Here is a 19,542-nt window from a genome sequence, read left to right as displayed (position 1 = left end):
ACATAAAGGTTCACATTAAGGTTATTAAGGACCTCAATAACACACACCAAAGTTTTAAAAATTGTTTCCTTATCTCCATTATAAGAGTTCCTGTTACCTAACTTAGGCTGTTGGTGAAATTGATTTATGACCTGAAAGCCAAATTTGGTTTGTTATTCTCTATTTTCCCAATGTTTTGAAAAGTTTAATTTCTATAGAAAGTTTCAAATAATAATAAAATTAAACATAAGCCCATCACTAAAGTTCACCAACTGACCATATTTGTTTTCTCCTTCCTTCTCTCTGTATGTACATTATTCCCCTAAACACTGGAGAGTAAATTGCAAACAACTGTTCACTTCCTAAAGGTCAGCATGTATCTCCTAAAAACAAGGACATTCTCCTCCATAACCCCAACGCCATTATTACACTCAAAATATCTTTAGCACTGATACAATATTATCTAGCATACACCGCTTCTTCAAATTTCTCTAGTTGTCTCAGTAATATCCTTTCTAGTATTTTTTTCCCTAAATTTAAGATCCAAGCAGGGATCATGGAATGCATTTAGCTATCATGCTTAAACTCCATTCATCTGAAACAGTCCCACTGCCTCTTTTCTTTTTCCTTTCTTCCAGCTTTCATGATTTTTTTTTATTTTGTTTTTGTTTTTAAAGATTTCAGACCAGTTATTTTGTAAAATACAATATTTTGAGACTATTCCTAGGGGACTATGTCCATGGTATTTGGACATATTTTATTAGCCAACAATCATACAAAGCCTTAATTTACACCTGTAAGCAGCTGCTTAAATACATACAATAAAAATAAAGTTGTCATTCTAGTGAATAAATACATACACTGAGAAAACAGTATACCTTGCACTGTATCTTTCACTGGCTGGGAAGGCTGCTGAGGAGCAGGGTGAGAGTTCTCCTGAAACATGAGAAAATCCAGAAAGAAAATTTAAATAGGTATTCACTGAAATAAAAGAATAAAGATTTCACATGAACTCTTTGACTCTTGTAATTCATTTATAGGGATCCATAATAGAAATAATAAAATGTACAACAGAAATGTTCCAAAAACACTCAATGCTGCACTGTAGTAATAACACAAAATAAAAAACACTATAAATGCCCATAAAGAGTGAAACAGTTAAATAAATTACATACCCATCCAATGCAGACATTACAAGAATAAGGAAGGAAGACCTCTCTATATATGGTTGAGCATCCCTAATCTGAAAATCCAATATGCTCCAAAATCCAAAACTTCATGAGTGCCAACACAACACTCAAAGGAAACACTCAATGAAGCATTTTGGACTTCTGGATGTGGGGTGCTAACCAGTAAGTACATGTAATGCAAATGTTCCAAAATCCAAAAACATCTGAGAATGGAAACACTTCTGCTCCTAAGCATTTTGGGTAAGAGATACTCAGCCTGTACTAACATAGAGATCTGTGATAGGGAGGAAAAAGGAAAATATTAAGTATTCTAAGTTATATCATTTATATATATGTATATAATGGATCTGCATAAATCTTTGGTGTTATTGGTGCATATAGAAAAGGGCCTGGAAATATACACAACAAACTATCATCAGTGATTACTTCTGATGAATGGATGAAGAAGGAACACCCTAACTTTTAACTTTATATGTTTTAACTTTTTAACGATAATCATGCATACCTTTTATACCTAATAAGGGAAAAGCCATATACATTAATTAGAGGGAGGCTATACTCTCAGAAACATTTCTTTATCAGACTGCTATGTACATGCTATTACAATAGAAGATTCAAGAGTCTAAACCCCAGATGCATCAAAACAAGGAAATTGTTTTTTAAAGATTTTTTGTTTTTTCAGTTCATCATAATAATTGAAGAAGCCACCACATATGGGCAGAAACTTAACAAATGGTCTCAGTGATATAACCAAGGTCTTGCTGATAAGACATGAGATGTGATCATTCTTACTTATATTGATTAATAACTCTTATAAAGAGATAAACTATAATTGTAAAAATATGTCACACATCCGGCTGGGCGCAGAGGCTCACGCCTGTAATCCTAGCACTTTGGGAGGTCGAGTGGGCGGATCACAAGGTCAGGAGATTGAGACCATCCTGGCTAACATGGTGAAACTCCATCTTTACTAAAAAATACAAAAAGTAGCCAGGCGTGGTGGCGCACGCTAGCTACTCGGGAGGCTGAGGCAGGAGAATGGCATGAACCCGGGAGGTGGAGCTTGCAGTGAGTCAAGATCGTGCCACTGCACTCCAGCCTGGGCGACAGAGGGAGACTCCATCTCAAAAAATAAAAATAAAAATAAAAATAAAAGTTATACATCCAATTTCCTATCCAGGGGTCAGTAAACTACAGTGTACAGACCAAATCTGGGCCACCTCTTGTTTTTGAAAATAAAGTTTTTACTGAAACATAGTCATGCTCGTTTCTTTCCATAATGCCTGTAGCTGCTTTTCCACTACAGCAGAACTGAATAGATGTTGCAGAGACGTATGGCCTGCAAAGGCTAAAACATCTACTATCTGGCCCTTTACAGAAAAAGTTTGTCAACCCTTGTTAATCCATGTAATTGAATGAAAAACTAGGAGAGTATGTCCTGAAGGTATTAAGGCAGGATCAAACCTTTTTTTTTTTTTTTTAATCATTGTGATCTTCTGGAGTTAAGATACGTAAAAGAAATTAATATACATTAATGTAATTAATACTATATGTCTACGCTTAAGTTGTAAGTTCACTGCTTCCCGAGTTGACTATATGGGTCCTTCAGAGAACTGAGATTTATTCTTTTAAAAATGTAACATCTGGTCCTTTCAGTTAAACAACTGTCACTTATCTATGGTACCAACTTTGACATGAAAAAACATTACTAACCACAATCAAATCCTGACCTCAAATTTTTTTTTTTTTTTTTCTTTGACAGAGTCTCTCTCTGTAACCCAGGCTGGAGTGCAGTGGCTTCATCATAGTTCATTGCAGCCTCAAACTCCCAGGCTCAAGCGATCCTCCTACCTCAGCCTCCCGAGTAGCTGGGACTACAGGAGTGCACCACCATACCTAATTTTTAAATTTTTTGTAGAGCCAAGGTCTCACTATGTTGCTTAGGCTGGTCTCCAACTCCTGGGCTCAAGTGATTCCTCCTGCCTTGGCCTCCCAAAGTTCTGGCATTATTGGCATGAACAACTGCGCCCAGTTGTTAATTCTGATCTTAGAGAAGAAAACTGTCTTGTCCAATCTAAAACAAAAGTTTCAAAGTGTGCTAGAAAGATCTGCAAATCATTGTAAAATCTAGTGAGAATAAAGGCCTGGCAACTTTAGGCCATTCACTTTCGGATTTTCCAATCTTCAATCAGGATTGTGAGATATATAAGATTTGCATTTTATTCACAAAGTATAAGAAAGTGAACACCATTAACCATTTGAAAGAAATCCCACCTCCAATTCCAAAGGATTGCTACAAATATCTAGAAACAGAACAAACCACTATTATAATAATTAATGCTTCTAAAGATAGTTCTTATTGAATTTTAACTCTTCTCAGATAGTTCATGCAGTTGAAAAGTTTCATTGTGTTTTTAGTCTCCCTTTTTTCCTTAGTGAGACATTAATTCTACTTAGTAAACAGATTCCAGCTAGGTTTATTTTTTTTTCAACCAATAAAAACCTCAAGTCCTTATATCAACTGCCATGAAAAAAACAACAATAGTACCCCATTATCTGTGATTTCACTTTCCACGGTTTCAGTTTCCCATAGTCAACCATGGCCCCAAAATGGGTGAATACAGTACAATAAGATATTTTGAGAGGGAGACCACATTCACATAACTTTATTATATTATATTGCTATAATTGTTCTATTTTATATTGTTGTTAATCTCTTACTGTGCCTAATTTACAAATTGAACTTATGCATGCATAGGAAAAAACAGTACTATATATAGGGTTCAGTACTATCTGTGGTTTCAGGCATCCACTGGGGGTCTTGGAACATATCTTCTGCAGATAAGGGGGGACTACTCCACCTCCTGGCTCCATGATGGTCATCATCTTCTTTTTCAAAAAACTTGTTATTCATTCATTAATTCACTTAAGAGATGAAGTCTTGCTTTGTCACCCAGGCTGGAGTGCAGTGGCACGATCATAGCTCATTGTAGCTTTGACCTACTGGGCTCAAGCAATCTCCCTGCCTTAGACTCCTGAATAGCTGGGCCTACAGGCATGTGCCACCATGCCTGGCTAATTTTGTCTTAATTTTATTTTTTGTAGAGACAGGGTCTCGCTATGTTGTCCAGGCTGGTCTCAAACTGTTGGTGTCAAACTATCCTCCCTCCTCTGACTCCCAAAGTGCTGGGATTATAGGTGTGAGCCGCTGTGCCTGGCCTAAATTTGTTATTAAAGTAAAATATAACATATTGAAAAGCACCTTCTGGTATGCAACCAAAGTCCAATTACAATTGTATATTCTCTTCCAGTGACCGCTTTGCTTATTTTAGTTATTGTTTTATGAGTTTTCTTATCTACATTAAAGATTTTGAATTAATTCATTCCTAACTTTTACTTGCCATTTTTCTTCACATTACCTCTAACTATCACACTCTTGAGTAGAACTGTTAATCTCTTAACAAGTTTATATTTCTTTATTCCTTGGATTATAGTTTTATACACATTCATAAAAATATTTAATATTATTTCTGTATCCTCCAAAGTCCATTTTCCTAAAAGTAGGGACACTGCCTTTTTGTTCTTATTTACTGTGTCATCTCAAGCTGGAAGGTTTACTTACTTTTTTCGTAGCTCTCTTTGACACTTTAGGAATTTCAATTTGTCGAAGATTCTGTGAAACCTCAGCAATGCTTTTATGTCTTATTAATGCATTTTTCCTTTTAAAAATAGAAATAGTTAATACATACTAGATAGAGGTTATATATAGTTAAATTCAAATGGAACTGGAGTCTAAGTGAAATAAAATATGATTTAAATAAAAGCCAGTTATCTTAAGGTTGTTCTGGGTTTATAATAAAACAAGTCACCCCAGAATTTTCAAAAGTAACAAATTCAACCAGTTAGGAACAATGAAAAGCATCAAGGGAAATTTAAAAAGCTGAAACTCTAAGCTTATTTCATAGAAGGCCTAGTTTTTGGAGACCTCATGTGGACAGTAAAGAAGGCTTTGTGAAATAAGAAATAAACACTATACAGTCATGCAATGTTTCCTTCAATGACGAGCTGCATATATGACAATGGTCCCATAGGTTATAATGGAGCCTATATAGAAACCTAATAAATGACACTTGATATTGGCATTACAGATCAAGTAGGGGAAATGACTGCTATTCAGTAACAATGCTGGAACATTAGCTTTTCCATATGAAAAAATATATATAAATGAAAAAATATATACTATCTAGGTTTTGGTAGGCACACTCTGATGTTAGTACAACAAAAATTGCCTAACAATGCATTTCTCAGGATGTATCCCTGTTGTTAAGCAAAACATGACTATATATTTCCTAGATAATATAAAGATTGTCAGATGCTCCTATTAGGAGCTCTAATAGTTGGCTTCTCTGATTCAGACATAAGGGCAGCTATTAGTTCAACAAATTATATGGACAAAGATGACTGGACTGTGGTTTAAACACATCTTTTATCAGAACTATAACAGTGCAAATAATTCCTTTGATTCTTTGAGCTCTTACCTTCTCTTCTTGGCTGATCTGGTACGAAGTTCCTGCAGTTCATCAGATTCAGGGCTGCCTGACACTGATCTACGAGCACTTGACAAAAAAGGCACAGAAAGAAGTGGTGATTTGTTCTCTTGTGTCATGGAGTCATCACTGAAAAAATCTGTAGGAAGGACACCAGCCAGCTTCTGAGGAATCACAAACCCTAGGCTGTTGTAAAGATTTCCAAGTGTCTTTGGGATAGAGTCAATATACCTGTGGAATAGATTGATCGAATATGGAACAGTTACCATCTTACCCTCTCTATTCCCTCCCTCACCCAGCCTAAGAAGTAGTCCTTACAACTCCAAAATTCAGAGACAACACCATACGTAGGTTTTGACAAAACAATTTTAAAGTTAAGTTAGTAACCATCAAACTTACAATCTCAAAATTTCCTCCAGAAACTCTGCTAGGTACGCTGAATCCTCAGTTAAACACACCATGCGCAGTAAATCTGTCACCTGAAGGAGATTTTAGAACGTTACTATATAGATGCCCTCTGCAGGGAAGCTGAAAGCATCTAGGGCTTATTTCAATGGCACGAAACTATATACTTGCCTCCTCCACTACTTGTTCCATATCATCTGTACTTTCATTTATTGAAGGGCATTGCAGACACATCTCCAAACGAAGAAATACCTGAAGCTGGCACCTTGAGAGAAAAAAATACTTGGTCATATCTACTTTGGATGTCACTAAACAAAAAGCTCCTTCCGTAAGCATAGATCTATTAATAAAAGACACAACAACCAAAAAGGAGGAGAGCCAGTGCCTTTTCTAAAAACTGATGTAGTTATTAGATAAATAGGTGATTCAAGCTGCATATTATAACATCAAAAAGAATTGGCTACAAAAGCATCTTCATGCAGTTGGTAATCTTTTTTTTTTTTTTTTTTTTTTTTTCCTGAGACAGGGTCTTGCTCTGTTGCCCAGGCTAGAGTGCAGTACTGGGATCATAGCTCACGGTAGTCTTGAGCTCCTGGGCTCAAACAATCCTCCAGCTTCAGCATCCCAAGTAGCTAGGGCTACAGGTGTACACCACCATGCTCACCTAATTAAAGAAAATTTTTTGGTAGACACGGTCTCACTATATTGCCCAGGATGGCCTCAAATTCCTGGCTGCAAGCAATCCTCCTGCTTTGGCTTCCCAAGGTACTAGGATTACAGGCATGAGCCACCATGTCACAAACAATCTATTTTAAACTGATACGAGCTAATCTCACAGCTTTGTTTTAGAGTGATGATTTTTTAAAAAATGGTAGTTACTTACTCTCTAACTTTGTCTTCCTTATCCAGTTTTTTTCCTAGATTCTGTCGAAGACTTTTACTAGTTTTTAAGAGACTACTTTTTACTTGATTCAGGCAGTTCACCTAAAAATACAAAATTATTACATAGGAGAATAGTGTTACTTGTCATTATTTCTAATTTCTTTCACAGTTGACTAAAGAGAAATACATTCCCTTATAAACTTCTCTATTCTTTCATTTGAATGAAAAAGTGACGTGAATATTCTTCTTTTATATCTTTAAAAAGAACATGGTAAAAGTTATTTTGAGAGCTGGTGGGCATGGATAAAACAAGCCTGCCCTAAATAAAGTGTCTTAAAAGAAATGTTCCACAAAGCAGTGATTAAGAAACCTAAGTATCATAAACAAATCCTCCTGTTTGCTTTAGAGAAGGAGCTCCGTGATGGCCACTGAACATGAATAAAACAACAACACGGTCTAAAACAGTGGTTTGCAACACTCCCAGTGCATAAGAATTATCCAGGGGGCTTTTTAAAAGCGCCAACCCCAGAGATCTGTTTCAGTTCATCTGGAGAGAGCAAGGCATATATATATATATTCTTTTGAGATGGAGTCTCGCCCCGTTGCCCAGGCTGGAGTGCAATGGCACGATCTTGCCTCACTGCAACCTCCACCTCCCAGGTTAAAACGATTCTCCTGCCTCAGCCTCCCGAGTAGCTGGGATTACAGGCGCCTACCACCACATCCAGCTAATTTTTGTATTTTTAGTAGAGACGGGGTTTCACCATGTTGGCCAGGCTGGTCTCAAACTCCTGACCTCGTGATCCACCCACCCTGGCCTCCCAAAGTGCTGGGATTACAGGCGTGAGCCACCACGGTCAGTTGGCATATATATATTTTTTAAATGTTGTAGGTGATTCTAAAGTATAGCCAGGGTTAAAAACCACTGGCTTAATCATGCAGCTAACATATAGCTCACATGAGGAAAGGCTTTTCATTAGGAGAGAATTATATGTAATTATCCCCGCTCACCCCATCTCTTTGATTTCTGCCTTACCAGTTCACCATAACCACCTTCTGAGATCTGGAACTGTACTTACTCCCTTACTTATCTTACCATTTTTGAATCACATATGACATAACAGACATTTTCCAAGACACTAACCAAATCCACCACCAACCAACCAACCAACCACTACATCCATGACAAACAACAATATCTGGACCCTCTTACTTCTAATTCCTTGGTGCCTTTTGATTTTAGGAACATTTTAACGGTTGAGATCATGTTTCGAGCACATGCATACAACATGATTTCTCCTGTGGCCACAGTCTTTTGGTAATTTTCACGTATATATGATAGCAGCTCTTCCTCAGTTTTAAAATCTGAGAAAAAATAAAATAAAATGGATTAATCATATCTTGCTCAAGTCCTTGTATTACTTAGGCCAGTTGTTGTCCACTGGGAAAATTATTTCCTTGCAGGGAACATTTGGCCTTGTCTGGATTGTCATGACTGATGGTGGTGGGGGCGGGGGTGGCTGCTGGCCATCTAGTATGTAGGAGCCAGGGATGCTGTTAAACATCCTACAATGCATAGGACAGCCCTACAATGAAGAATTATCTGGTCTAAAATGTCAATAGTCCAGAGATTGAGAAAGTACAGAGATAAGTGATTAATTTAATTTTATTTTATTTGAGACAAGGTCTTACTCTGACAATCAGGCTGGAGTGCAGTGGCACAATCTCGGCTCACCACAACCTCCACCTCCCAGGCAGGCTCAAGTGATCTTCCCACCTAAGCCTCTGGAGTAGCTGGGACCACAAGCATGTGCCACCACACCTAGCTAATTTTCTGTATTTTTGGTAGAGACAAGGTTTCACCATGTTGCCCAGCCTGGTCTTGAACTCCTGAACTCAAGCCATCTATCCGCCCTGGCCTCCCAAAGTGCTAGGATTACTGGCATAAGCCACCATGCCCAGCCAAGTGATTAATTTTAAGGCTCTGTATACCAAGTGTAAGTGTTAAAAATTTAAAGGTAGGAGGCCAGGCGCGGTGGCTCATGTCTGTAATCCTAACAGTTTGGGAGGCCGAGGTGGGTGGATCACCTGAGGTCAGGAGTTCAAGACCAGCCTGGCCAACATGGCGAAACCCCTTCTCTACTAAAAATACCAAAAATTAACCCGGGCGTAGCGGCGGGCACCTCTAATCCCAGCTACTCAGGAGGCTGAGACAGGAGAATCACTTGAACCCGGGAGGCAGAGGTTGCAGTGAGCCGAGACCGCACCATTGCACTCCAGTCTGGGCAATAAGAGTGAAACTCCGTCTCAAAACAAACAAACAAACAAACAATTTAAAGGTAGGAAGAAATAAAACTGTCTTTGGTGATATGACATGATTAGAAAATCTGAAAGAACAAACAACAAAACTCCTGGAACTGGGCCGGGTGTGGTGGCTCACACCTGTAATCCCAGCACTTTGGGAGGCTGAGGCGGGTGGATCACGAGGTCAGGAGATCGAGACCATCCTGGCTAACACAGTGAAACCCCGTCTCTACTAAAAAAACAAACAAACAAACAAACAAACAAAAAACTCCTGGAACTAACAAGTGATTATAGCAAATTTGCAGGATACAAGATTAATACATAAAAGTCCATTGCTTTCCCATATGCCAGTAATGTACAAGCAAAATTTAAAATTAAAAACACATTACCATTTAAATTAGCACCCCCCTAAATATGAAATACCCAGGTATTAAATCTAACAAAATTTGTATAAGATCTATATGGGGAAAACTACAAAATTCTGTGAACAAAATCAAAGAACTAATTAAGTGGAGAGATATTCCATGTTCACAGCAAGAAAGACTCGATACTGTCAAGATTTCAGATTCCCAATTTGATCTATAGATTCTATGTGATCCCTATCAAATAAGTTATTTTCTGCATATTGACAAACTGATTCTAAAGTTTATATGAAGAGGCGAAAGACCCAGAATAACTAACTCAATATTGAAGGAGAAAAACAAAGTTTGAGGACTGATAGTACCAAACGTCAGGACTTACTATAAAGCTACAGTAATCAAGACAGTTTGTGTGATATTAGCAAAAGAATAGAGAGATCAATGTAACAGGAGAGCCTGGAAATAGACCTACATAAATATAGTAAACGGATTTTTTTTTTTTTTTTGAGACAGAGTCTTGCTCCGTCACCCAGGCTGGAGTGCAGGGGTGCAATCTCAGCTCACTGCAACCTCTGTCTCCCAGGATCAAGCGATTCTCATGATTCAGTAACCCCAAGTAGCTGGGACTATAGGCGCCTGCCACCACGCCTGGCTAATTTTTGTATTTTTAGTAGAGACAGGGTTTCACCATGCTGGCCAGGCTGATCTCGAACTACTGACCTCAGGTGATCTGCCCGCCTCAGCCTCCCAAAGTGCTAGGATTACAGGCATGAATCACTGCACCTGGCCTCCACTGATCTTTGACAAAGGAGCAAAGACAATACAATAATGGAAGACTAATACAATCATCTTAGCAACAGATAAAAGCAGCAGAAAAAAATTACTAAAAATGCTGAATATTCAAACATTAATAAACTTGATGTACAGACACGTATAAAACCAGATATTCAACAATTAGAGAATACCCATTATTTTCAAGTGCATATTAGGTCAGTTTCAGCAAATATTAAAGAATCAATCTTACAGACCACATTGAGCACAGTTCAAAAATATTAAAAGCTAATTATAAAACACTCCCTTATATTATGGATGTCAGAAAATATTTATAAATAAGTATCAATGAAAATAGAAAACAGTAAATACATAATGCAGTTAGTTATACTTAAAGAGAAAATGTACAGACTTTAGACTTAAGTGATTATTTTTGTAAAGCAGACAAATTAAAAACTATTAACTATCTAAGGGTCCAACACGTGAAGTAATATGAGAGAGTAAACCCCAAAAATAAAGGTAGGAAGGTAATCATAAAGAACAGAAATGAATTGAAAACAAAGCAACAACAACAATCAACAGAAACAAAAGACAGTTCTTTGAAAAGCCAAATAAGGCCAGGCACGGTGGCTCACACTTGTAATCCCAGCACTTTAGGAGGCCGAAGCAGGGTGATCACCTGAGGTTAGGAGTTCGAAACCAGCCTGACCAATATGATAAAACCCCGTCTCTACTAAAAATACAAAAATTAGCCGGGTGTGGTGGCATGCGCCTGTAATCCCAGCTACTCAGGAGGCTGAGACAGGAGAATCGCTTGAATCTGGGAGGCAGAGGTTGCAGTGAGCCAAGATCATGCCATTGCACTCCAGCCTGGGCAAAAAGAGCAAAACTCAGTCTCAAAAAACAACAAAAAAAGAAAAGAGAAATAAAACAGAAAACTCTACAGCAAGATTGAGCAATTAAAGAGAGAGGGATAGAAGGCATAAATATTAAAAATAGCAGGAATACAAAATACTATTAAAAGTAAGGTCTAATTTTCTTTCCATAAAGGTATCTAGTTGTTCCAGCATCATTTATTGAAAAGATTATGTCTTTCTCACGGAATTACTGGGGCATCTTTGTCAAAAATCATTTGCCCACTATTGTGCAGGTCTACTTCTAGACAGAATCTAGTCCAGAAATTATGTTCCTGCCACACTGTCTTCAGTACTGTTGTTTCAGCCTTCCCTTGCATGTATCAAGCACATTTCACACACCTTTACTAGCCCACTAAAGGTGTTCTGTCCCATTCAAACTGATTATCATCTATGGCTCTCACATTCCACAGGAAAAAAAAAAATCTGTAAAGCAGCATAAAATTTACACTTCAGAATTTTCTTTCTTTTTTTCTTTTTCTTTTGAGACAGAGTCTCTCTCTGTCTCCCAGGCTGGAGTGCAGTGGTGCAATCTCGGCTCACCACAACCTCCGCCTCCCTTATCTTTATAGCTAGATCATAAATCTAAGAATAGGACATTATCTTATTATTTACTGTATTCACCATAACACCTTTTTGGGCATGTAGCAGATAGTCAATAAACTAAGGGTATGATTAAATTTTATTTTTAAAAAAGAGGGGTATAAAAGAGTAAATTATAGACTAAGAGGAATACCTTTAGGTTTAGAACTTCTTAGTGTTCTTCCTCTGTCTTCCAATTTATCCACTGTTCTCCCACTAGGTATCTTTTGGATTCCTTTCTCCCCAGCCACATCCGGACTGCCATCTGGATGTAACTTCTGGGCCTTCACATTCAGCCTTGCAACATTCAACATCTTTAAGGAACGGCACATGGTATTCATCTTCTGTCTCACTGGAGTACGAGGGACCCCTCCTACCAAAACAACATCAGCGGAGGGAAAGTAAATTGCCTTCCACTTCTGTGGAATCAAGAACTACTTTAATTCAGATTACTGTGAAAGAATATCAAAATGAAGCATATCCCTCCAGAATGATTTGAATTAGGAAGTTCTTGCATCTCTTTCTGCCCACACACAGGGTAGAAAGAGAACCTTTCTTTTAACCGAAGTTTAGGAACTAAACATCTCAATATGATTGGATTGGAACTAAACATCTCAATGGATGGTTTTCCCATAAGGCAAATGCCAAACAGACTTATTTTGGTGTTACCCAATGGCCACCAAAAATGGTGATGAAAATTTCTGAATGACAATTTAGCAATCTACATAAAGAGCCAGTTTTCATACCCTGACACAGTAACTGGTTCCTGGAAACTTCTGCTAAGGTAATTACTTAAAAAACAAATTATATGCATAATGTATACTACAGTATTATTTATAATGATGAAAACTGAAAGTAATCTAAATGTTCAACAACATGAGAATTTTGTAAATTTAGTTAAGCAATGAGGTGGAATAATATCTAAAAAGGCAAGGTAGCAAAAGAAAAAATACTAATAAGCAGAACACAAAGTTGTATTTGAATTTCTATCATAATTAAAAATGAAGATGGCTTATTCATTAGACAGATAAGACTGGGTGATTTTTTAAAAATCACTATTGAACTAATGTAATTATCTTAAAATTTAAATATAAAAATTTGCCCTTCTTTATTTAGTTACCATTTCAACCTCATTTCAGGAAATGCCCATCTTTTAAAACATACAGTCTCAAAAAAGAATGCCTTAAGAAACAGCCTTTCTAGGTACATACGTTTCTTTTTGCTGTCTTCTTGCTGAGCTACAGTGGATTCTTCACGAGATTTTCTCTGGTAGAGCTCGGCAAGGCAATGTACTAATTCGCCTTCAGTTTTGGAAGACTCTTCCTTATTAGCTGAGGCAGCCTGTAGTAACCTGTGAAGTCAAGATGTCTAGAATAAAACCAAAATTCTAATTTTGCAAAATGCTTTAGAAATAAACAACACCAAAATACCCACTACCCTCTAAAAAGCTAACCAAAAGATGTCCCCACAAGATGCCTTCAAAAATATATTTTCTTAGGAGAGAAAATGTCCCTCCTCTCATTTTCGATTTGAACGAATGCAGGAACCAAAGCTGTCTTGTTCACAAAACCATTAACCATTACATATAACATTGACTTTTATTAATAGGATTCTTCATGAATTAGGATGCAAGTCTAATTATGGCAACTATTTCACTTCAAGCTTCCATAGTTATTTTTTACTCAGTTTCCATATATCAAAGTACAAAATGATGTTAACACATTGTAGTAAGTATTGCAATGACTTCGAATAATTCTTTCACATTGTAATAAACTAATTTGGGATTGATGAGAAGAGGAGGAAGTAGGGCAGGCAGGAGGGGTGATTAGTTATTAAATCCTTTTCCACCTAGAGCTAAATATCTGTCATTAAGGAAATTATGAAAATGGCACAACATTCAAAATGTGTTATTTGTATTTTAATATTTTCCATTATCTGATATAACTGATTAAAAAGTGCAAGGAAGTTACGGTGACATTAGTTGAACAGATATCACAGGGTGGAACATGTGTTGGGTCTATCAGCTTCATTCATATAGCCAATATGAAGCAGATTAATCCTCCCTAAGTGTGCTGGTGCTCTGTCACCCATCCTGGAGTGCAGTGGCTCCATCTTGGCTTGCTGCAACCTCCACGTCCTGGATTCAAGTGAATCTTGTGCCTCAGCCTCCCAAGTAGCTGGGACTGCAGACATGTGCCACCACGCCGGGCTAATTTTTTTGTATTTTTAGTAGAGACGGGGTTTCACCATGTTGGTCAGGCTGGTCTTGAACCCCAGGCCTCAAGTGATTCACTGGCTTGGCTTCCCAAAGTACCGGGGTTACGGGTATGAGCCACCATGCCGGGCCTGGATTTTCTATAAAGACAATCATACTATCTTCAAACTCTTCAATATTTACATCTCATAAAAATACTTAGAGATAATTTTAAAAAATAACATGGGCCACATTTGTACATTAAAAACTACAAAACACTGAGGGAGATTAAAGAGAGACCTAAATAAATGGATAGCTGCACCATGTTCATGGATCGGATGACTCAAGATTGTTAAGATGTCAGTTCTTCCCAAATTTATCTATGATTCAATGCACTCCTAGAGTTTCAACAGATGTTTGTGTGCGTGGAAACTGACAAGCTGGTTCTGAAGTTTATATGAAAATGCGAAGTATCTAAAACAACCAAAAAAATTTTAAAAAAACAAAACCAAAGTTTAGAGGACTTACACTACCTGATTTAGTGACTGGTGCTATAAAGCTACAGTATATGGTATTGCTATAATGCAATATTGAAGATAATGTGGTATTAACATAGTTTCTGGACTGTATTCTGTCTAGAAATCAATCTGCACAAAGGTGGTCAGTTGATTTTTGACAAGGTACCACAGTAATTTGTGGGAAAAGATAGTCTCTTAGCAAATGGTGTTGGAACAACTGAATGGATATATGTGTGGAGAAAATAAACGTCAACCATACCTCTTAATAATAGTTTCAATTTCTGCCATATCGTTTACATTTCTAATATTGTTTGTCTTTTAATTGCTTGATCTTGCTATAGATTATTTTATTTGGCTTTTCAAAGAACCATCTTTTGTTTCTCTTGATCACTTACATTTATTTGTTTTCTATTTAATTTATTTCTGTTGTTATCTTTTGTAGGGTGGAGGTTACTTTCTTATTTACTTCCCATGTTGGATTCTTAGTAATGGGTTGTTAACTTTTTTCCTTACAAAAACGGTCTGCAAATACTTTAAGTATAAATTCAGCTGCATTATTCAAGTTTGCTGTTTTCTATTTGCATTGATACTTAGTTATAAATATTTTCTCACTTTAAGGGAGTATTTATTTATATTTAACTTGACGAATTACTTTGGTAAATTTTAAAGAATTTTTGGCAGGTATATATTATATATTGTTAACATATTATCTAGCTAACATACTCTCACAATATATATTAAGTATGAGAGTATTTTATTTTTGTAACTAGTTTTTAATATTATTAGACTATACTCAGAGAATGTGGTCTGTTAAGAAAAAAATGCAGATAACTGAACGTTGATTTTAATAATCAATACTCAGAGATATAAAAACGTTTTACCCAAATGACTCCATCAAATCGGAACTGGCACCACTGATGTTACAGAAAGGAAACCACTTTTCCACAACAGCTGGACTCCAGGGAGTGGTGTGGCCAAGCTCCTGCTGGGCCCACTCTGGAACAGGAGAAGCTATTGGAGCAAAGGAACAGAGGCAGGAGAGGAAACAGCATGAGAACCAAAGCAGAGAATTCTAAGCACTTGCTCCTCCCCTGGACTGACTGCATCCCTCCAAAGGACATACAAAGTGCATGGTTAACATTTGTTCTCCGGCACCACAAACTGCTACAGGCCTATGTGGTAAATAAAAAATGCTACTGAAAAACATACAGACACAATTTAAAGTCTTTTGTTCTTATTACTGGCTATAAATCCTCTCATTTCTGAAATGTTCCTCTAAACAGGTTAAAAATATATATTGTTCTTCTTTTTATTTATTTATTTTTTTGAGACAGAGTTTCGCTCTTCTTGCCCAGGCTGGAGTGCAACAGCACGATCTCGGCTCATGAGCCGCAACCTCCACCTCCCGGGTTCAAGCAATTTTCCTTCCTCAGCCTCCTGAGTAGCTGGGATTACAGACGCGTGCCACCACACCCAGCTAATTTTGTATTTTTAGTAAAGATGGGGTTTCTCCATGTTGGTCAGGCTGGTCTCGAACTCCTGACTTCAGGTGATCCGCCTGCCTTGGCCTCCCAAAGTGCTGGAATTAAAGGTGTGAGCCACCGCACCTGGTCCTGTTCTTAAAAATGGCTTTGTATGGTTGGGTACGGTGGCTCACGCCTGTAATCCCAGCATTTTGGGAGGCCGAGGTGGGTAGATCACCTGAGGTCAGGAGTGTGAGACCAGCCTGGCCAACATGGCAAAACCCCGTCTCTACTAAAAGTACAAAAATTAGCTGGGCGTGATGGCAGGTGCCTGTATTCCTAGCTATTCGGGAAGCTCAGGCAGGAGAAGATTGAACCCGGGAGGCTGAGGTTGCAGTGAGCCGAGATCACGCCACTGCACTCCAGCCTGGGTGACAAGAGCGAGACTCCATCTCACACACACACACACACACACACACACACACAAATTGGCTTTGTGCAAGAATAAATATACAGTAACAAAACTGCAGAATATCACCATTCTGCTGTACTGAGTAGGTAAATTGGAAATAAGAAGATGTGGCTCTGTATTGGGGAGTGTAAGGGTAGAAGGCTCTCTTAAAATAAGCCTGATGGAGGAGGCGGTTGGGGGAACAGTAACAGAAATTTCAGTGAACTCTGTAATTCTGAGAGATCCATCTAAGACCCCAGACAAATGAAGTGTTAGACATTAATGAAGTCTTGGGGAAAAAAACCCAAATATTTAAAATGTATTCAAACTTATTGAGACAACCAAGTTCTAGGCTTTCTATCAGTGAGAGAATTCAGAGATAAATACAATGCCTACTTCGAAAGGAGCTCCCAGTCTAGGAAGAGTAGATCCACTCTTGTGAAGTCATGGAGATACGTATAAATGTTAGCACATGCTAACTCCGTCTAGACGGGCAAGGAAGGTCTCACGGAGAATGCAGTATTTGGGCTAGGTACTAATGCATGAATAGGACCTCACCCAGATGGAGCATGGTGGGGAGACTGGACAATAAGCCGGCACACTGATTTATAACCTGGAAGAAACCGTGGGCCATGCTACAGCAGAGAGTACTGGTAAAATACTGCAGTTCTTCCTTTACGAGATTCCAAAATACAGTTTTCTGAGCTGCTTCCAAGACTATATAAATAGTCAAGATACAGTCTGTTCTACCATACAAAATTTTCTACAAATAGCCTACACACAATTGGTAAGTAAGGTAGTGACAGTAGTAAAAAATATTACATTGCTTTGGTTATGTGATCATTCTTAATGTGCTAATATTTTATACCACCAAGTAGCAGCAGCTGAATTCAAAGTGCACAAACATAACTAAATACAACAAGCCAGAGGAGCAGTACTGTACACTACGTCCTTTCAACCCGTATTCTTCTCCTTGGCTGTTTGGCCACGTGCACTTTCTTGAAAGTGCTTATGATGTAGTTCCCTGTCTTTGTCATTGGCCCGTCTCCATAATACCACAGCCTCAACCCTTCCATCATGCCATCTTCACCTTTCTTTTAAAGGATAAGGTATATTTATTACGAAGTTTACTTATTATGGATTTAATGTGTCTTTTAATCAAACTAGAATTTTTATTAGGATTGCACTTTTTTTTTTTGTTTTTAATTAAGACAGGGTCTTGCTATGTTGGTCTTGGACTCCTGGGCTCAAGCCATCTTCCTGCCTCAGCATCCTGAGGAGCTGGGATTACAGGCATGTGTCCCCACACCCAGGATTGTCTTAGTTTTTATCACTACCAAAGATTTTGAGAAGTCTGCCCCAACTGTAGTTTTCCCAAAGCTATTATTTTTAGTGTAAGATTTTGTAGAATTTTATAAACAAGCAAAAGAAACTTCACATCACAGGACAGCATAAATGCCTATAATTGCATTTGCTGTTATATTACAAAATTCAGACAAGGGCAGTAAAGGTCTATGAGAATAAACATGACATGATTTCTTCTCAAGTCGTTGTATGCTGGATTAGGGGAGAAAGGCCAAAAATACCTGCCTCAGGCCTCCAAGTCTCAAGCCTCCCTCTGCATGGAAAGAGTGCCCCTCAGAGTTACCTGCACCTCTTCCAGCAAATGTCAAGCAGGAGCCCCATGCTAAAAACAAGGCCACCCTCCACTGGCCTCCTGGGCAGGGCTTTGGAGGGAGCCCTAGGCCCTTGGAGTTAGATGCCCTCCTTCTAGTCTCCACGCCGACACGGGCAGGAGTGGGGGTGGGCCAAACACCCACCCTTCTTACCCCCCTAACTCACAGGTTCAGCACCATTAGCTGCGTTGAAACCACCAGGAATCAATCTCATGTTCCCCTTCATAGCTGCTTTTCCCCGTCAGGCGAAGCCCTAGACCCCCAGGTCACTCCAGTCTGCCCACTGGAATCTCCTCACTGCTCCTTCCGTCTCCCATCCTGTCACCACAGCCTAGCCCTTCCACACGTAAAATCCTCCCACCCTGCCCTCTGGAACTCACTGACCCTCATCAGCAAAATCCCCTATGTCCTCAATTCCATCTCCTCCTGCCCTGAACACACTGCTTCCCCTGCAGCGTTGGAGAGAGCTTGCTGCTCCCCTACCATGCTCTTTTTCCACTTGGCCCTGAGGTGGGCTGGTATCCTCCTTGCCTCTTCCACATCATTTTTCCCTCTACCTGCTGAAAATAACAACAAAAATCCAGCTTTGTGTCTCACATCAAAGCCTACACGCTCATAGTCATCTAACAAGCCTGGATCATTCCCCCTTACTCCTCAAAGACTGTTAGCTCCCGACTCACCACCGTCAGTCTCTCCAGTACTACTCAGTCTTAACTCTGGATAACTTCCATACACACATTTGATGCTACCAACACTCTGGCCTTTGTCCCCTTGAATTCCTCACCTCTGGTGCCCCGGTGTGTTGCCCTCCTTCAGTCACTCTCTCCCCCGGTCACCACCCTCTATGATCTCAAGCACCCCACTCTGACCACCTCCACCTATTTTTTAGCTCTCTCCTTTGAGCACATTGGCTCCAGAAATCCTGAGACCCCTATAACCCACTGATCTGATCGCCTGTCCTTCCGTTGTCCTTACTTCCCTCCTTACCCTGCCTCGTTCCATGGACAAATCCTGTAATCTCTTCCTGTTCACACTTTTGAATCCCTGACCCCTCTCTAGCTTTACCACCCTCATTTGGGAAAATCCCAACCCTGGTTAATCCAGCTCCCTGCCTACTCTGCAGCTGTGCCAGCTGGTGAATGTGGCTGGAGGCAGGCAAGCCCACAAAGGGATCTCACTTTACCTTCACGACTATCCCGGCAACCTTCCTCCACCTTCCTGCTATCTTCACCCTCTCAAGAGCCACTTCCTCCTCCCCTCTCTCCTCAGCCTCTAGCATCTCCTTAAGTCTTCATTTTCAGCTGATG

The 19,542-nt window shown here is 38.9% G+C and overlaps 1 protein-coding gene across 3 annotated transcripts in view; it reads right to left on the bottom strand.

Moving 5' to 3' along the window:
• The window catches only part of TICRR (TOPBP1 interacting checkpoint and replication regulator), a 52,189-nt gene that overhangs the window by 20,002 nt on the left and 12,645 nt on the right, over positions 1 to 19,542 (bottom strand). For all 3 annotated transcript variants that reach the window (XM_055363072.2, XM_055363073.2, XM_063698824.1), the window contains exons 5-14: positions 15,527 to 15,656; positions 13,145 to 13,284; positions 12,088 to 12,306; positions 8,217 to 8,368; positions 7,005 to 7,105; positions 6,293 to 6,386; positions 6,116 to 6,195; positions 5,708 to 5,947; positions 4,792 to 4,888; positions 858 to 915 (exon numbers count right to left, since the gene is read on the bottom strand). In XM_055363072.2, the coding sequence (XP_055219047.2) occupies positions 858 to 915; positions 4,792 to 4,888; positions 5,708 to 5,947; positions 6,116 to 6,195; positions 6,293 to 6,386; positions 7,005 to 7,105; positions 8,217 to 8,368; positions 12,088 to 12,306; positions 13,145 to 13,284; positions 15,527 to 15,656 (1,311 nt within the window). The remainder of the gene's footprint in view (positions 1 to 857; positions 916 to 4,791; positions 4,889 to 5,707; positions 5,948 to 6,115; positions 6,196 to 6,292; positions 6,387 to 7,004; positions 7,106 to 8,216; positions 8,369 to 12,087; positions 12,307 to 13,144; positions 13,285 to 15,526; positions 15,657 to 19,542) is intronic.

Source organism: Gorilla gorilla, chromosome 16, assembly GCF_029281585.2.
Source record: "Gorilla gorilla gorilla isolate KB3781 chromosome 16, NHGRI_mGorGor1-v2.1_pri, whole genome shotgun sequence".
Classification (NCBI taxonomy): Eukaryota; Metazoa; Chordata; class Mammalia; order Primates; family Hominidae; genus Gorilla; species Gorilla gorilla.
Note: the sequence above shows the minus strand (reverse complement) of the source record. Positions and strands in the feature narration are given on the sequence as shown.